The 20,521-nt window shown below is 41.5% G+C and overlaps 1 protein-coding gene across 1 annotated transcript in view; it reads left to right on the top strand.

The window, feature by feature from the left end:
• Positions 1-994: 994 nt before the first annotated feature.
• LOC149191618 (K(+) efflux antiporter 5-like) overlaps positions 995-20,521 on the top strand; it is a 379,177-nt gene continuing 359,650 nt past the window's right edge. Inside the window, exon 1 of the mRNA XM_089406719.1 lies at positions 995-1,776. Coding sequence (XP_089262845.1) covers positions 1,494-1,776 — 283 coding nt within the window. The 5' untranslated portion in view covers positions 995-1,493. The remainder of the gene's footprint in view (positions 1,777-20,521) is intronic.

The raw sequence follows: 20,521 nt of genomic DNA, 5'->3' as shown, positions 1-20,521 counted from the left end.
TGGAGACGGTTGCCGGCAGGAGAAAGAGGTGACTCCAATAAACCACGAGCTGGGAAAGCACTGCCTGTACCAATATAAATCTACCTGCCAGAGAAAGAAAACGCATTTCCCAGCATGAAATTTTGTTGTAGAAGCGGTCGATGAGCCAGTTCCAGTCTCGAATGCAGTACCCTTTTGCTTTTAAGCGGAACCCCAAATAAGTGAAGCCATCCTTTAACAGCGCGAGATTTATACCAAATCGATCAGCTATCCATTGTGCTGTTGCAGGGTTAGTTCATTATGAAATAGCACAGATTTCGTTTTATTAATGGTCAAGCCCGTGGCCGATTGAAATTTCTGAAAAATCACATATAAACAGGCCCATGTAGATTTGCACAGCATTGCAAAAATTAAAATGTCATCTACGAAAAGATTATGAGATAGAGTAATGTCCTTGCACATCTTAATCGGTCGGCACCTTCCTTCAGAGACAACTAAATTAATCTGGGCACTAAGGGAATTCATCACCAGAATGAAAAGAAGAGGGGAAAGGGGGCATCCCTGACGAAGCCCCCTCTCCGCTTTGAAGAAGGTTGATGGGGCGCCATTTATGTTCACAGAGAAGTTAACACTTTCAACGTATAATTATTATTTTAATAAATCAATTTAAATTTTTAAGATAAATAATATATTTATTTTTAATAAAACGTGAAGAATGATTGATAAATGTTTATTTTTTCATTAAATTTAAAATACAATTTTATATTTATATTTTAATTTTCCTTACTTCCTGACATTTACCAAGCTTGATATATATATAACATTCTCACCTAATTTTTTTCTTGAAAAAGTAACTCTCATTTTCCCAAAATTTTTTTTGAAAAATATGAAAAATAAAGTGATGAAACAATGATGTAAGCATACGACATTTTCCTGCAGCAGTCTGATGAAGAGCTCAATTCGCCTCTTGTTATTATTAGTAGTATAATGAAGTAACTAAATCATGATTATACCTGGCTGGATGAATGATGATAAATGAAAGTCAAAGTTTCTCACTCTCACGTCAGACTTGTTATGTTTATGCCAGTAACACAGGGCTAATATCTATTACTCTACCAGGTTACCCGGGGAAGGAGAGGGGGCCCAAGCTTTGGCATATACGCAACCGGCGGTGTGACGGATCAGACCGACACAAACATATAATATAACACCCCGGTCTGGTACTGCTCTGGTAGTGTTCAGTGGTACGGTCTTTTGCCTTCAATACAAGGCACCAACCATTCATTTTTGTGGTACTTATTAGCAGATCGGCAGGCCACTAAACTGCTCTGCTCGGCTGTTTCAGCTTAACCTGCCAATGGCCATTAAGTCAGCCTCGGTGCTACCTCCATCAGGGTGGAGGTTGAGGTCGAAACTCAAGTTGAAGTTAAGGTTCCTGCATTTTTGACCCACAGTCTCGTCGTCCTCGATAGTTAGGTTAGGTCATCAATACTAGTTGGCTTGGCCCGCCAGCCATGAGGATTTCGAAACGAGGGGGGGATTCGACCCCTACACTTGCGCGAAGGCGAATAGGGGAATTATTAGCACGGAGGGCAATTTTCTGCGCGTCTTTGTTGTTGATGGCCGGGACTTCAAACAGCCACGCAGATGCAAAGCGGATGGAGAATTCGGTTAACTCATCGCAGGGTAATTTGTCGTCACAAGCTGTCCCACCGGATTTGGCCAACGAGGGAAGCATTGCCGAGATGTTCGATCGCGTTCTGGAGAAGGAATTTGCAGAAAAAGAGCAGCCCGAAGGTGGTTGGTTTTTTAACCCGAATTACCTTTTTTCTTTTTCAATTTCATCTGTCCATACATTTATTAAGGACTGAATATTGGTATGTTTTGCAAATTGAGAATTCATAGATTTTCTGGTTTAGGATCGAATGGCGTGTTATCTTCAAATGTTTGCTTACTTATTTGTTTGTTAGGGTTCTAGGAATTACTCATAAAATCCAATTTTGGAAAAAATGAAGAATTCGCACTTATTTTCCGTCCGTTCTGTCTTTAAGCCGTATAATTAGCTCAAGTAAGTAATTGCTCGGACAATGTGTTAAACATACTTCTCGACTCAGATGGATCTCCTTACGAAATTAGGCCCTTCCGAACAGTGACGTTATAGATTTGCAAACTTGACTATTGCCGCTCAAACCGCAGACTGTTTCAGCTAATAAATACAGTATTGGTTTTCCACACCAGGCCATGAAATACTCGCTATGATCACACGTAATCATCCCGAACGTATCTATGCCCTTGTGCATCCTTGACATCACTCCAGTCTCCTCGTTTGCTCATGATACTCCGTTCCGTTCAGGTGCACTATCGTACTCTTACTGGCACTACTACGCATACAGTCTGCCTTCTGGCTGTTAATAATTTTGGGTGTCTTGCCATTGTTGCAAATCGAAAGATCTCCTTCGTGGCCACTGAATTTCTTCGATTATTTAAGTCTCTCAGAGTGCCCCTTCGCTATTTTACATTGCAAATGAATCTCCGTGAACAGGCTCTCATGATGGGTGGTTGTGATATCATACGGGTGCTCGTTGTAAACTACAAAATGCAATAGCAACACTGCACGAATCTACAAGTCGAAGTAGAAGAGTGGCTTCTAAAGAGAGTCAAAACACATTCTAACCACATTCTAACCATGGGTATCCATTGATGACATTTATCAAAGTGGAAATTGGGAAGTGGTTTAAGTTGGAAGAAAGTGTAGGTAAAGCCCAAATATATTAGCTCTTGAAATAAGGAACGACCCCCAAAAACAGAACATCCTTTGGTTAATAAAACTATACATGGCAAGTTATATCTCAGACAAGTAGGCATGGTAGAGCCTTGTTGTGCCAAGCGCACAATATAAAAAAAGTTGGTGATATGTAAAAATGATGTATTCTAAATTGTTCCTTGTGAAAAAAGGTCTAACATTGTTGTTGGGACAATCCTGAATAACCAATGTAGTTTGACTTGTCTAAGACTTGCGAGTCTTGGTTGGGGCGAGTAGTGGCATAAGACTCGCCCTTGATGCTCACCACTTGCTAGAGTTGTGTGAAACTTGCCACACTTGCCACAAATTCGCAATATTTTTGTGCTCATATTAAATATAGGGTTTTTTTTTGTATTTTCTAGGTTCCTTTCTCGAGTCACCTAGTCTTGTTGAGTCCTAGGCCAACCGAGTCTTTTCCAAGGTCAAGTGTGACAACATTGCTAATAGCCATTTCTAGCTGAACTTTAGGAGTAGTAGTACAAGACAAGAGAAGGAAACATGTAGATGACCATTCAAATATTTGATAGAAAATGTCATTTAGTGTTGAATTTTGAAGGTTCCATACATTCTAACATGGAATTGTTAGAGGTTCTAACATTGCGAAGGAATAAACTCTTGCAAATTTTGCTATAATAGTATTCTTCTTATTAAGACATGGGAATAATGTAACTTCACCTAACAAAATAGTTGGGTATGACCTCAATGGTTTTTTCTTTGGGAAAAAATTCTGTAACACAACCAATCTAGATAATAACTCCACATCAATAATCCAAGGATGTATGGTTCTATTGTAATTTTTTCTCAGCCTCTCACATCTATTCAAAATTGTGGATGCATTCATCAAAAGTATTAAGACATTCAATGCTGAATGAACAATTCAATTTTTATCTTTTAAAACAATATGAAATATCTGCATTCACTTTGATCTATATGTTGAAAATAGTAGCGAGAAAGGTCTTCTTGACTTGTGCCATGATCAAGAAAGATCACAAATGGTGCTTCCTTTAGCATGCACGAGTTCGAGTAGATAGGACGAGTTCATGGTCACATTTTAACTCGTGCGCAGAGTTGGAGAGGCATTTGAGTCAATCTCCAAGTGCGAGTTATATTTGGAAGTGATGAATTAGAGAGGTTCAAGTTCTGTTTGAGGCATGACGAGTTGAAGAGTCAGTTCGACTCAGTTAACAAGTTGAACTCAACTCATATTCCAAATTTGCACTTGCCAGATTTAGCTTGCAGAAAAGGTTAAACGGAGGACGAAGGCACATCATTATACATTATTATTGAGCACGAGTTTTGTGTGAGAGCTAGTTGCTAAGAAGAGTGTGTAAGGAGAAGCCTATATGCCGCTTGACAAAGACAACTTTCCTTGCAGAAGTGTGCTAAGGTTTAGGAGTTAATTCCTAAATAATAGGGGCTATCTAGCACTAGGAAATAGGAGCCAGACAACGCAAGGTGTTGAGAATGCAACAAGATGATGGAGCTTAGTGGAAAGAAGTCGCCTTCACTAAGTGGGCCTGCAGGGTATTTTTGGTGCAAAGTCTATTTTTAGACATATGGATCATGGTCTATGAGTTGCAGGATGCTGTTTATGGATGATTGGTCATGTTGGGAACAATAGATGGACTTCTGTTTCTGGTTCACAGCGGAGTGAACGAAGTCTATTTTTAGACTGCCAGGCTAAAAATAGAAAAGTCAAATATTATTGTCTCATAATAATATTTAGACTATAAACATTATCTTATCCTCTTGGAGCACTTCAGTTTGAGCTATAGATGTGGCACATGCAACTGTCAGAAGGAAATACGCTTTTCTTGTGGGTCAAGTTGAGCTATTGCATGCAGGACTTCAGTTAGAACTCATGTGGTTGAGTTTGGTGGAGTTGATTGTGGAGTTGATGGAGTTGTGTTCAGTTTGACTTCGTTAAACTAGTTGTAATTAGTCTAACTGCAAATAGACTAGTGATGAGTGATGTGAATTGATTGATTAAATTAATTCACTAATTATTAACTCATAAAGAAACTAAAGAATACATCAGTTAACTCAGTGCATGGACAGTTCAACAGAGACAGGTGTTAGAGGTAAGTGAAAGGGTGAGTTGTGACTATCAGTTGTGCATGAGATTTGCACATGCAATGGATTGAATAATGCCCATGAGGATTGCGCAGTATATGCCCAATGAAATAGCCTGTGCTCACGTGATTTTCACTTGGTATTGTGCAATAGAGGCAGGCAAAGTAGCGGAGAAGATTTGAACCTGTGACTTGTTCGGATCTAAGCTAGTTTTGTGTGTAACAGGTGGAGATAGTGTTGGATACTTGAGAGGAGTATTGTACTATGTATTGTTACATGTTCTCAATCATTAATATACAGATAGTGTGGGGTTTTCAGCGGTATGCTTTCCCCGGGTTACATACTGTGTTAATGTGTGCATGCGATTGATGTTTCATTGTTTTTGATGCTGCTAAATTGATGATCAACATAGAGGAGGTTATGTATTATGCATGTATTCCGCAATAGTGTATAATCGGGATAATCTCTGTGAATAAGTGTCATATTATTCAAAATTTCTACATGGTATCAGAGCTGTTGATCATCAGATCTACTATTCAGAAAGTGTTTACAATTTATTTCTTCAGACAGAGTCTGTAATCGGGCCAGGTAGCCTCTGGATTCATCCTTCTTTTGGAAGGTGAGATATCCGGTGAATACCCATATAGTCAATCTTTGTATGAGAAATACTTTGTTCTCATGAATTTTAGATCAGAAGCGGTTGAGTTTTGAGTTGGTGGAATGGCGCTCAAGGATAAAACTCAGAAACATTAAGTGTGAGAATGGAGACAGTATGCCCCAGTATCTCACGAAGTTCACCCAATGCCGGGATGAGCTGGGAACTGTGGGGGTGACTGTCGATGATGAGGACTTGGTGAGCTTGGCTCTCCTTGGTCTTCCGAAGAGTTGACATTCCTATCAGGACTCTGTCAATGGTCGGGAGAAATTGCCAGGATGGGAGAGACTTTGGTTAGATCTTGTGCAGGAGGAGATCAGGCGGAATACCAGGGACGGATCTGCATCAAAGGTAACTGATGAAGAAAATTGTGCTTTGGCTGCCAAAGCAAAGAAGGGGAAGAACAAGAAGGCTTCTCATTCCGGTGCGAAAGGCAAGAAGCAGGATATGTCCAAGGTGAAGTGTTTTCATTGTCACCAGCACGGACACTATGCGACTAATTGTCTGTAGAAGAAGAAGAACAAGCAAGCTGTTAGATCTGCAGCAGGAGAGGCTCTAGCCTAGCAGTTTGAGCTTGATTTTTCATTGATCGCATGCTTGGTTTCAAGTGTGATGGGATTGGTGTGGTTCTTGGACAGTGGTGCGTCTTTTCACATGACATGAGATCGAGATTTGTTTTCTGATCTGGAGGACAAAGATCTTGAAGTGCACATCGAGATGGGCGATGATGGTAGATACAATGCGATCAGTATCGGTACCATTTCGTTTGAGAGGGAGTCTGGTAAACCCTTCGTATTGAAGGAAGTGATGCATGTTCCAGGATTGAAGAAGAATCTTATCTCTGTGGCGATGTTAGAAGACAAGGGATATGATGTTGTTTTCAGCGAGGGAAAGGCTTTCCTGCGCAGCAAGACAACTGGAGAAACCCGGAAGATAGGGGTTCGAGTGAGGAACCTTTATCAGTTGCATGTAGATGGATGCGCAACAATGGCATGCAAGGCAGAAGGATTGGTGAGCCGGGATGATGGTGAGCTGTGGTACAGGAGATTGGGTCACCTTCACCATGAAGCCTTGAAGATACTGCAGCAGATCACTACAGGGCTTCCTAAAGGCACTCTTGCGTAGTCAGATCAGTGCAAGGGGTGTACTTTGGGAAAGTTTGTGAAAGCCACCTTTCACGAGAAGGATAGTCGCGCCACGACGATCCTTGAGAGAATTCACACAGACGTGTGTGGACCTTTCTCAGTGGCTTCGACAGCAAAACATAGGTATTATGTGATCTTTGTTGATGATTTCTCTCGTAAGTGCTGGATCTTGGTCATGCAGAAGAAGAGCGAGACATACTCAAAGTTCTGTGAGTTCAAAGCACTGGTCGAGAAGGAGTCGAGGAAGAAGGTGAAGGCTCTTAGGAGCGACAATGGTGGTGAATACATCTCTGGCGAGTTCAAGGATTTCTGCAGTGCAGAAGGGATTCAAAGAGAGCTCATAGCTCCCCATAACCCACAAGAGAACGGGGTTGCTGAGCAGAAGAACAGAACGATCGTGGGTGCTGCACGGGCGATGTTGCATGATCAGGGCCTACCCCTTCACTTGTGGGCGGAAGCATGCAATACAACAACATATGTGCAGAACCGTTGTCCTCACAGGATACTTGGCATGAGTACACCCGAGGAGGCTTATTCTGGTAAGAAGCTTGATCTTTCTCATTTGAGGATTTTTGGTGCTAACGTTTACATGCATGTGACGAAGGATGCCAGGAAGAAGTTGGAGCCGACCGCAGAGGTTGCGATATTTGTGGGGTACACTGATATGCCCCACAACTATCGTGTGTATTTGCCAGACAGTGGTAACATTGTTGTGCGACGGGAGATAAAATTTCAGGAGGAGAAAGCCATGAAGTGTTCGCTTAAGAGGGAGCTACACTTGCATGCAGATGAGGAGCTATTAGTTCCTAAGGATGAGCTTCAGGACGTGGATTAGCCACAGGATGAGGTTCATGGAGTGGAAGAGACCACTCATGCAGCACCAACCATCAGAGGGCGAAAGCGCTTGACAGAAGCTGAGCGACTGGCTCAAGATGCAGAGAAAGTTGTAGGACCACCTACAGCCCAATGCAGGCAGAGAGTCACCTGATCGGTACACTGGATACATGGCTCTTATGAGCAAATGTGTTGTGACTGAGCCATCCTCTTTCGAGGAAGTTGTGGAGGATCCCGCATGGGTAGACGCCATGGTGGAAGAGTATGATTCGATTGTCAGAAACAGTGCATGGGAGATTGTTCCTAGATCGCAAGGGAAATCAGTGGTGGGTTCGAGATGGATCTACAAAGTTAAGTAGGCAGCTGACGGGAGTGTGGAGAAGTACAAGGAAAGATTTGTTCCCGAGGCTTTTCACAGATAGAGGGGATCGATTATAAGGAGACCTTTGCACCTGTCGCAAGGTATTCTTCCATACGGACGATTCTTGCTCTCTCAGCGCAGATGGGATGGCACATTCATCAGATGGATGTGAAGACTGCGTTCCTCAACGGAGTCATTGAGGAGGAGGTGTACGTAGAACAACGCGAAGGTTTTGAGATCTTTAGCAGCGAGTCGCATGTGTGCAGGCTCAAGAGAGCGCTGTATGGGTTGAAACAAGCACCATGTGCTTGGTACACACGGATAAACAGCTATTTCACTGGACTTGGATTCTCCAAGAGTGAGGCGGATCCTAACCTATACCAGATTGTGGTGGAGGGTAAGTTGCTTATCATTGTACTTCATGTAGATGATTTGATTCTAACAGGTGATGAGCTGTTGATACTTTCATGCAAGGATGATCTTGCTAAGGAGTTTGAGATGAAGGACTTGGGCCTCCTTCATTATTTCCTGGGATTGGAAATTTGGTAGCGCAGTGATGGACTATTTGTTTCTCAGGGTAAGTATGCTCGGGAGATACTGGAGAAGTTCAACATGCATGGCTGCAAGCCTGTTGATACTCCTCTTCCTGGAGGTTGGAGGAAGGAGGATGCCACTTCGGCAGAAGAAGTGGATGCCACTGTTTATCGACAGTTGGTGGGGTCGCTTATGTATCTGGTCAATACACGACCCGATATATGCTATGCTGTTAACCAACTTTCACAAGCTATGGTTAAGCCAACCAAGCTCTTCTGGAAGGCAGGCAAGCATGTATTGCGTTATTTGAGAGGCACATTGGGATATGGTTTGTGGTACAGACAGGAGGATGAGGTGAAGCTATGTGGCTTCACGGATGCAGATTGGGCAGGGAGCCCAACGGACAGAAAGAGCACATCAAGAGGGGTCTTCAGTATCGGGTCGACAACAGTTTCTTGGTACAGCAGGAAGCAGAGATCTGTGGCACTCAGTTCAGCAGAGGCCGAGTATATGGCAGCAAGTTTGGTTGCATGCGAGGCTATATGGATGAGGAAGATCCTGGTCGGTTTGTTCGGTTCTTACTTAGAGCCTACTGTGATTGACTGTGATAACCAGAGTTGCATTAAACTCTCGGCTAACCTTGTATTTCATGATAGATCTAAGCACATTGACATCAGGTACCATCATATCAGAGATTGTGTGCAACGGAGAATCATGTTGCTTTCATACATTCCAACGGAGGATCAGGATGCTGATATCTTGACGAAGGCGCTCACCAGGAGCAAATTCGAATACCACTGAGGCAGGATAGGGGTTGCTGATAATCCATATCTTGTTGAGAGGGAGTGTTGAGAATGCAACAAGATGATGGAGCTTAGTGAAAAGAAGTCGCCTTCACTAAGTGGGCCCGCAGGGTATTTTTGGCGCAAAGTCTATTTTTAGACTATGTCTATTTTTAGACATATGGATCATGGTCTATGAGTTGCAGGATGCTGTTTATGGATGATTGGTCATGTTGGGAAAAATAGATGGACTTCTATTTCTGGTTCACAGCGGAGTGATCAAAGTCTATTTTTAGACTGCCAGGCTAAAAATAGAAAAGTCAAATATTATTGTCTCATAATAATATTTAGACTATAAACATTATCTTATCCTCTTGGAGCACTTCAGTTTGAGCTACAGATGTGGCACATGCAGCTGTCAGAAGGAAATACGATTTTCTTGTGGGTCAATTGAGCTTTTGCATGCAGGAATTCAGTTAGAACTCATGTGGTTGAGTTTGGTGTAGTTGATTGTGGAGTTGATGGAGTTGTGTTCAGTTTGACTTGGTTAAACTAGTTGTAATTAGTCTAACTGCAAATAGACTAGTGATGAGTTATGTGAATTAATTGATTAAATTAATTCACTAATTATTAACTCATAAAGAAACTAAAGAATACATCAGTTAACTCAGTGCATGGACAGTTCAACAGAGATAGGTGTTAGAGGTAAGTGAAAGGGTGAGTTGTGACTATCAGTTGTGCATGAGATTTGCACATGCAATGGATTGAGTAATGCCCATGAGGATTGCGCAGTATATGCCCAGTGAAATAGCCTGTGCTCACGTGATTTTCACTTGGTATTGTGCAATAGAGGCAGGCAAAGCAGCGGAGAAGATTTGAACCTGTGACTTGTTTGGATATGAGTTAGTTTTGTGTGTAACAGGTGGAGATAGTGCTGGATACTTGAGAGGAGTATTGTACTATGTATTGTTACATGTTCTCAATCATTAATATACAGATAGTGTGGGGTTTTCAGCTGTATGCTTTCCCTGGGCTACATACTGTGTTAATGTGTGCGTGCGATTGATGTTTCATTGTTTTTGATGTTGCTAAATTGATGATCAACGTAGAGGAGGTTATGTATTATGCATGTATTCCGCAATAGTGTATAATCGGGATAATCTCTGTGAATAAGTGTCATATTATTCAAAATTTCTACACAAGGAAATAGGGAGCTGGGTCGAGTTCTTGCAGGGAGGTTTTGAGCTAAGTGTTAGTAGAGAAAAAACTTTGTTTTCTGTTGAAACAATTGCCTTGTAAAGAGATCAATTGCTTTGTTTTCTGTCAATAAAATTCTATAGCTAGCGGAGGGTTTTCCCAGTTGGGTTCCCTAGAAAATATTGTGTTATTGTGTTTTTTTAATTCTGTTGTATTTAACTACAAATTTACAGTAGAGAAATTCTGGGTCTTGGTGAATTGAACCCAATTTCAGTTAGTTCATCAAGCAATTCCAAAATTTAAAGAAAATTTTACATGGTATCGAACAGAGATCAAAATAAAGACTAGCGCTGAGATTAGTTTGGGACCAATGTAGATCAGTCAAGAAGGCTAGCGCTAGATTGTGTAGGAGAGCTCTTTGGGTAAGCATGATGGCATTCCAAGGATTGAGATCAAACCACTGTTTAGAGGGAGCCTCTAACTTCGTCTCTTGGAAAGGGAGGATCATGCTAGTATTGGAGGATAATCGGGCGGGAGAGCTTGTTAAGAATGCTATACCACCACCACAAGATGCCCAACAATTGGCCCAACATAACAAGAATGATATTAAGGCTAGGAGGATTATTTTAAAAGGGGTCAAAGATCATATAGTTCCTCATATCCATGAGAAGAAGACAACTTTTGAGATGTTCAAAACTATTTTAGATCTATATCAGAGTTCTAGTGATACTGGGAAGCTTTCTCTTAAGGAGAAGATAAGAAGTATCCGGATGAGACAAGGAGAGCCCATCATCACATATCTTATGAAGTTCACTCAGGTTTGAAATGAGCTAGGTGGTGTGGGTGTCACTGTATCTGATCATGACCTTATGAGTTTTGCCTTACTAGGACTTCACAAGTCTTGGTATGGCTTCTAGGATGTTGTTAGTGGGAGAGATAATTTTCCTAGTTGGGAAAGGTTATGGACTGACTGCATTCAAGGGAGATCCAGAGAGGAACTTGAGATAATAGATCAACAAAGACTAAGGATGAGGAAAATTTTGCTCTTGCAGGTAAGAAAGGCAAAGGGAAGGCCGAGTCTAGTCGAAAGGGCCAGAAGAAGAAGGATCTAGGTAAGATCATGTGCTTTCATTGTCGAGTTTGGGCACTATGCTACTAAGTGTCTAAATCGGAATAAGAGGTCCAATAAGAATTATGCGGCTACATCAGCTGAGGAAGATGGGTTTGCTTCTTAGTTCGAGAAAGATTTCTCATTGATAGCTTGCATGGCAAGCTCAGTAGGGAGCAACACATAGTATATTGACTCCAAAGCCTTCTTTCATATTACTAGGAATAGGGAGTATTTCAACTAGTTGGAGGAGAAGGACACGGAGGTTCACATTGAGCTAGGAGATAATGGCAAGTACGCGACAAGGGGAGTTGATACTGTTAGCATTGAGAGGGAGTCTAGAAGCTCTCTTCATCTCAAAGATGTTCTCTATGTTCTAGGACTGAAGAAGAACCTTGTTTCTGTAGCAACCCTTGAGGACAAGGGATATGATGTCATCTTCAATAGAGGTAAAGTGCACCTCAAGCATTTAGCTTCTGGTTCAGTGAACCAGATAAGTGTGAGGGTGAGGAACCTATACAAGTTGCAGGTAGAGACTTGTGTAGCCTTGAGCAACAAGGTTGGTGGTGAGTATAGTAGAGATGTTGGTGAAATTTGGCATAGATCCATGGGACACTGAAGATTCTTTAGCAGATAGCCACATGGAGTTTTGATTAGCATGATGTGTGCAAGGGGTGCACATTTGGCAAGTATGCTAAGACATCCTTTCAGGGTCAAGATAGTAGAGCCAAAGGGATTTTGGAGCTGGTGCATTCAGATGTATGCGGGCCCTTCTCTTCTCCATCTCTTATGAGACACAAGTATTATGTTACTTTCATTGATGATTATTCTCAGAAAACTTGGATATTTTTTATGAAAAAGAAAGATGAGGTCTTAACCAAGTTCATGGAGTTTAAGGCCTTGGTAGAAAACCAGACTAGGAAGAAGATCAAGGCAGTGAGGAGTGACAATGGTGGAGAATATGTCTCCAATTCCTTCAAGGAGTTGTGTGCGAAGGAGGGCATTAGGAGAGAGTTGATAGCACCCCATAACCCTTAGCAGAATGGGGAGGCTGAGAGGAAGAATTACAATATTATTGGAGCGACCAAGGCTATTTGCATGATCAAGGATTGCGTTTGTTCTTGTGGGCAAAAGCACGCAACACTGCAATCTTTTTGCAGAACAGGAGTCCACAGAGGGTTCTTGGACGAGTTACACCGGAGGAGGCTTTCATAGGTAAGAAGCCTGATGTTTCACACTTCCGTATCTTTGACATAAAAGTTTATTGCCATGTGTCCAAAGACAATAGGAAGAAGTTGGAGCCCACAACAAAAAATGGTATTTTCGTGGGATACAGTGAGACAACTTAGGCATACAGGGTGTATCTACAGGACTCAAGAAGACAGTTCTCAGGCGGGATGTGAGGTTTGAGGAGTCCAAAGCTTTGAGGGAGTCCTTAGAGCGAGAGCATGTTGGAGTACTTGAGATGGAGGAGCTGCTTGCTCCTAAGGAGGAGCCTCATCCAAGTGGCAAGAGGCCCACACAATAGGATGGAGAGCAGGAGGATGAGGAGAAGAGACCGAGACTAGAGCAAGCAACTACTCAGTTAGAGACTCCCGACACAGGGAGGAACAGAGCCAAGTGGGCTGATTGGTTGATTCAAGAGGCCTAGGAGAATGTTGAAGCTCCTATCACCATGTTCAAGCTGATCAAACAACAAAGTTGATGAACACTGAGTCGTCTTCTTACAAGGAGGCAACTTCTCAACATGTTTGGTAGGATGCCACAGTGGGGGAATATTCCTCCATCATGAAGAACAATGTCTAGGAGATTATGCCACGACTTGAGGGAGAATCAGTAGTAGGCTTGTTGCTGCACAAACTAGCAAGCCTTGTAAAGAGGCAAACGCTAGAGGGCACAACAACACTTTGCACAGAGGCTCATTGTCACCACAACCTAAGTCCTTAACTCTTCTCGAATTTTCACTAATGGTAGAAGTCCCGTTCTTACTCACTTGTGATATATATATCTCTTTATGATAGGTTTGAAGTGAGGCAATATGGCTCATTCAATGGGAAGGTTCAACAAAAGTGCAAGCTTTGGGAGAAGGTATTAATATTTCCCATAAAAAAACCCTTGGAAAAGAAACTACACGAGACCTAGGGTTGAAATTTGACATGATATATATGTACATCCAAGGTCAAGGTAGGAGAGAGAAAAGGCAATGAATGATTTACTTCACCAAGTACTAAAGAGATTGCCTTCAAAGAATCCCCAAGTTGAAGGATTAGCTTCTAGGGTTCCCTCTTGATGTGACAACTAGGGCATCAAAATTTATGGAGAATCCACCATGGGAATTCCACTAAAACTTGAGCACCTCTAGAGGAGACACAAAGGAAGATTTCTATTCGAACCAAACTCAAAAATTTCTTATGTATTGGAATTCACACCAATCCTTAGGGGAGCCTCCTTAGCGTTGAAGGGACGAAATTTAGAAAAGAAAAGAAGGAAAATTTATGGATTAAATCCAAGTTTGATCACCAAGGGACTTGATCAGTGCCTATACCATTGGGAGTATGGAGTCATGGGTGCTTGTGATTGGCTAAATTGACCTTCAAGAGGCTAAAAGAGGAAGCCCTAATTACCCCTTTTAACAATTATTACCTTCTTTAGCATTTTTTAATGGGGTTTCATGGATTAAATGCAATCATTATCCACTAGGAACATTCTTTCCACATCACCAATGAGTAACACATGAAAAACTTCCCAAGATTACAATTTTGAAAGATACTCAATAAAACAAGAGTGCAATTTTTTATCATGAGAACAAATTCCATGCATTAGACATTATTTGCAAGATGATTTCACGATAAAGAAACACTTACAAGACAATGTAGAGTATATCCATCGATCAACAACGCATTAGAAGTTCCAAAAAGATAGCAATAAAGATCCATACATCAAAGTTTATCCCAAGAGCATCCAAAAATATCCTCAAATTGCATGCCTGAATTCTTTAATGAGGTTTGCAAAAATCCCAAGTGTGATGTTTAGGATGAGACTAGGTCTCATCTATGTATACAAGAGTTCTGAGTTCAATTCAAATTTTAAAAGACAAAGCCCCTCCAAGTGCCTAATATGTTAAGTAACCCACCCATGGTTACAAGCCAACCATGATAGTTCAAAAATCAAATCGATCTTCCCTCCTCAGCTCACACACGTTGACGTCATGCATGCGTGGAGGCTTAGAGGGGCAACGTTGAGGCCTCTTATACAAAGAATGTGTGAGAGGGCCTAAAAAAATATAATGAAGAGGGTCATGCCCTCACTATGCTGCAAAACATCTCCAAACCCCCTTTGGGCTTTGTGGGCTCCAAATGGGTCTCACGGGTCTCCAAGTGGCTTAAGATCAAGTTGATGCTCCATTAATGAGGGCTAGAAGATGACACATGCCTTCCCATGTTTCCCTAGGAAAGACATAACCTCCTTTGGGCCTTGGGACAACTGCCAAGTGTCGGGTGCATTGTGTAGCCAGCTGGGGCACCATGGTCCAAGTGCATCATGCATGAGCAAGCAAATGGTGGTGCTGAAGGAGCCCATGGAATGACAATCAATGCTCTGCATGAGTGGAGGCCCATGGCTATCAACGCTCGCCCTAAAAATGCCATTGTGATCCACTAGAGGGCTTGAATCCTGTATAGGGAGGCCAAGTCCAAGGTGAAAGCCCACTTGCAATCCTGTATAAGATCCAATGCGTCTCCTCATCCTCCAATACAATGATTCATTAGTTTAATCGAGTAAATAAGTTTGCTAATCAAGGGCAAAAGTGAACACTTCATAATGGGTTTCCCTTCCAAATTCGGGGCTTTGAACATGTATTAATTTTACCTTCTTGGGTAGGAGTGGTTAATGAAGGACCCTATTAGGTGGTTTCAACCTTTAAGGAAATGACAGGTCCAAGGTGCACCCTTCAAATGGCAAGTGTCATGTGAAATGATGGTGGAATGGAGTGGGGGCAAAGGGAAGGCTCCAAGCCACATGCCATGGTAGAACATAGAAGGGTAGCTATAATGAGGAATGCCCACACCTTGGGTGTATGAATGTAGGAGGGAGAAATCGTGGTACATGAGTTACCCCGACCTTTGTTTTTCCAACCTTCTTCATATGCCTTTTGTATTTTTTATTTGTATTTTTCTTTCATTTTATTGCTCGGGGCTCAAACGGATGAGAGCATGATGTGCAAGATATAGCAGTGATTACCTCCTTAAGGTGGGGCAGTTCATCACCCACCAGGGGTTGGGACAATCATGTGTTCCTTAATGATGCAAGGGGCAATCATGGGGGCCCTAGGAACTAGGGTGATGGCCATAATGATAGGGGGTAGAGTTCATGTTTGGCTTTTGCCCACAAAGCTTAGGAGAAAATTTCTCTAATGGGGTCACCCACTGGTGGTGGGTAACAAGGCTCACACTGGGTGCAAAAGGTGAAGCATGGAGCAGATGGGAGTGTCGAGAAGTACAAGGCTAGGTTTGTGGCCAAGGGCTTCTCATAGATTGAGGGCATAGAATGTGATGAGACCTTTGCCCGAGTAGCACGTTATTAATCCATCAGGACTATCCTAGCACTTACAGCACAGATGGGCTGGAAGATCCACCAGATGGACATGAAGACATCATTGAAGATCCACTAGATGGACATGAAGACATCATTGAAGATCCACTAGATGGACATGAAGACATCATTCCTCACCAGAGTGGTTGAGGAGGAGATTTGTATGGAGCAGCCAGAGGGGTTTGAGCTGTTCAGTAGAGACACATGTGTGCAAGCTGAGGGAGCTCTTTATCGGATCAAGCAGGTTTTGAGAGCATGGTACACCCGTATTGATAGCTACCTTCGAGGATTGGGCTTCACTAAGAGTGAGGCAGATCCCAACCTATACTACATCATGGTTGGAGGGCTTTTGCTCATTCTAGTGCTCTATGTTGACGACCTTCTATTGACTGGAGCAAACAACTTGATCTAGGATTGTAAGGAGGACCTTGCAAGGGAGTTTGAGGTGAAGGATATAGGGCGTATGCACTATTTCCTTGGATTGGAGGTTTGGCACTGTGATGGTGAGATTTTCGTGGGACAGGGGAAGTGCACTACAGAGATTATCTGAAGATTTCATTTGCAGGTTTGCGGGCCCATGGCCACGCTTGTAGTCACAAACTAGAGGAAGGTGGGTGCTACAATATACAAGCAGTTCATTGGGTCATTGATGTATTTGGTCAACACACGACCTGATATTTGTTTTGCATTCAACCAACTGAGTCAGTTCACGATGGGATCGACCATAGTTCATTGGGTTGCTGTGAAACATGTTTTGAGGTATCTCAGAGGCACAACAGATTATGGATTGTGGTATCGACAGGTTGATGAGGTGAGGCTTGAGGGCTTCACAAATGTAGATTGGGTAGGGAGCTCCATAAATCGAAAGAGTACGTCAGGTGGCGTCTTCAACATTGGGTCAATAGTTGTTTCTTGGTACAACAGGAAGCAAAGATTAGTTGCACTCAATTTAGCAGAGGCCGAGTATGTGGCTGCCAGTTTGGAAACATGCGAGGCTATTTGGCTGAGGAAGTTGCTTGCGGGACTTTTCAGACAGAGGATGGAGGCTACTGCGATACACTGTGATAATCAGAATTGCATCAAGCTCTTTGATAACCCAATGTTTCATGATTGCTCAAAGCATATTGAAATTAGGTATCATCATCTCAAAGATTGTGTGTAGAAAGGGATAGTCAAGCTACTGTACATTCCAACAAAGGAGCAGACAACAAATATCTTGACCAAGGCATTGGAAAGAAGCAGTTTTGTTCATTTCAGAGATATGTTGGGAGTTGTACATGATCCCTTCCTCGCTAAGGGGGAGTGTTGAAAATAATAGCCAAAAGGGTCTTCTTGACTTGTGCCTTAGTCAAGAAAGACCACAAACAATCCTTCCTTTAGCACGTATGAGTTCGAGTAGATAGGACGAGTTCATGGTGACAGTTTGACTCATGTGTAGAGTTGGAGAGGCAATTGAGTCAATCTCCAAGTGAGTTATATTTGGAAAGGGATGTGTTAGAGAGCTTCAAGTTCTATTTGAGGTAGGTTGAGTTGAAGAGTTAGTTTGACTCAATTAACAAGTCAAACTCAACCCATATTCCAAATTTACACTTGCAAGATTTAGCATGATTGAAAAGGTTAAAAGGAGGACGAAGGCACATCGTTGTACATTATTATTGAGCACGGGTTTTGTGTGAGAATTGGTTGCTAGGAAGAGCCTATAAGGAGAAGCATATACACAACTCGATAAAGACAATTTTCCTTACATAAGTGCGCTAAGATTTAGGAGTTAATTTCTAAATAATAGGGGTTGTCCAACACTAGGAAATAGGAGCTAGACAATGCAAGGAAATAGGGAGATGGGTTGAGTTCTTGTAGGGAGGTTTTGAGCTAAGTGTTAGTAGAGAAAACAACCTTGTTTTATGTTGAAATGGTTGCCTTGTAAAGTGAACAATTGCTCTATTTTTTGTCAATAAAATTCTACAACTAGCAAAGGGTTTTCCCAGTTGGGTTCCCTAGAAAATACTGTGTTATTGTTATCGTGTGACTGTGTTTTTTAATTCTGTTCTATTTCGTTGCAAATTTATATTAGAAAAATTGTGGGTCTGGGTGAATTGAACCCAATTTCAGTTAGTTCATCAAGCATTTCCAGAATTTCAAGGAAATTCTACACTATAAATTTTTGTGGATATTGCATTGGACAATTCATCACAACAAATTTGATACAAATAGACTGAAATATGAAATCTATACTATGAGGGTTAATTTTCCTTAGATTATCCTGGTTTTGTTAATTATTGTTTTCTTATTTATTTATGCAATATATAAGATGCAATGTGAAATTAAACACACACTAATCACAACAAACACCAAGATATGATTTGGGAAGTCCTTTTGGGAGAAAACCTTGTTGGAAAATGAGGATGCTTTGCTCTCTTTTGTGTGAATGGAAATGAGGCAAGTATAAAGGAGTAGACACTCTCTATGGAGTTACTTGAGACCTGTGGCCCGTGGGCTGCTACATTATTATGCTATACTATGCAACCCTTTTCCTCCTATTGGCCCTGTTACAAAACAACTTGATAGCCAACTAGGGTAAAATTTGACCCATTCAATCCTCAAAACGAGTTACAACATTGACCCTTCTAGAGTCCTCTTCATAGTTCTCATGTGGCTAGCCCCTTTCCATGAGTAATGGGAGCTGACTTGGCATTCTCTTAAATTATGGTGGTCAATCACGATAATTCAAATTTTGGGAGGCATAACTTTTGCATCCAAACTTCAATTGACATCTTTCTTGGAACCTTTGAAAGGTCTTTGTGTGTAGAACAATGTCACAGAGTGCAGAGATTAAGCAACATATTTTTACCCCCAAAAAATTTCATTTAAGGCCTCAAACTTGCCTCAAAAGGTTTTTGACCCAATTCTCCAAATTGGGCCTCGCTACTAAAAATGCTCCTATAAGCTGATTTTTCTGATTTTTCTACCTTGAAAGGATCAAGATGGATAACAAACAATATAATGATCCTATCTAAATCATACCTTCCCATTTTGGGAGGCTTTGGTCCCCAAAATCATTTACTGAATGAGGTGAGGAAAATTTTCCTCTACCTTCTCCTTGGAGTACCATTTATCCTTGCGTGGAAGTTGCCCTTTCAATCTAATTTTCCAAAGTCATGCTGCCCCTATCTTGTAGTTCTGGACCTCTTCTACAAAATTGTATCCTCTATCAACTTTGCCTAAGCATCTGGTGCCAAATCCTTTATGGAAGGTACGACTTGCTCCTCTTCCTTATTTAGCATGGATAGAGTTTTAGATTTTTTTACATTCACCATTGAGCAGATGTGTTTGTATGGGGGTAGACAAATTGGTAGGCATTATCTCCCACCCTTCCCAGTATCCCGAAAGGAACATAACGCATAGCTTTGATTTTCTCACCAGGACCTTGTAGCCTCTCCTTGTTCAACTATAACCATGCTCCGTCTCTCGCTCTAACTAACTTTGTTTTGTGTTGATCATGCCTGGCCTTATACTTTTCCTATAACTTCTTCCATGTCTCTTGTACTTGCAGATGGATCTTCGTAATCTTCTCAACAAATTTCTATACCCTTAAAGCATCCCCTATGAGATACTCCCTCACTCCTCCTTGTTGTTCATATGTAATATTTAAAGGTGAAGGCGACAAATATCCAAAACAAGTTTCAGATGGGGACTTACCAGTAGAAGTGTGGACTACTTTGTTATAAGAGTGTTGTATATGTACTAGATTTTCATTCCAAGTCTTCGAATGTTTCTGATTTTAACCCCTCAAAAAATGCATTGAAGTCCTCTTGAAAAGTAACTAGGTTTGGTCTTCATAATGACATGTGTAATTGTGATTTTATGTAATTGATGAAAAGAAGAAAAATAAAATTATTATTATGCTTGTCTCATGGGTTTCATGGGCAAGAAATTTTATTTTTAGTGATGGCTCCCATTGAGAGCCTTTAGGATTTGTCATTTAGTCATAAAAGTCAATTTGAGTCTATGTCATGTATGAAGGACCCTTCTTGGGCATACTGCATTTTATATGAGTCATTAGATAAGTATAAATAACCCTCCAAGACCAAGCAAAGTCTCCTCCTCAAGTCGGCTTCAAAAAGAATAATGTAAATTCCCCAAAGGACATGTTGGCTCACATGCACTCATGTTGGCTCATATATAGAGGCAAACTACTATAAATAGGCAGCTCGCATTTCATCTGTGACACAGAATTTCAAACATCTCATCTTCTGCATTTCAGTTGAAGGTTGAATCAGAAAAGGAAGTGCGAAGAGGATAAGGAGTAGTCTCATAACCAACAGAGTAAGGGGCGAGAAGAGTGAGGTTCCTTGGACACTTTATGGGATTGTTTCAAGGGAAGAAAACACTTATTCGTGCTAGAAGTTTGTTACAGCAGTAAGGACGAAAATAAATATATTGTAGCATGAAGGCCGAGGAGA

The sequence above is a fragment of the Pinus tabuliformis genome, chromosome 2_2 (assembly GCF_031772625.1).
Source record: "Pinus tabuliformis cultivar Carrire ecotype Pingquan chromosome 2_2, CPIR1, whole genome shotgun sequence".
Lineage (NCBI taxonomy): Eukaryota > Viridiplantae > Streptophyta > Pinopsida > Pinales > Pinaceae > Pinus > Pinus tabuliformis.
The sequence above is the reverse complement of the archived record's forward strand: the minus strand, read 5'-3'. Positions and strand labels throughout refer to the sequence as shown.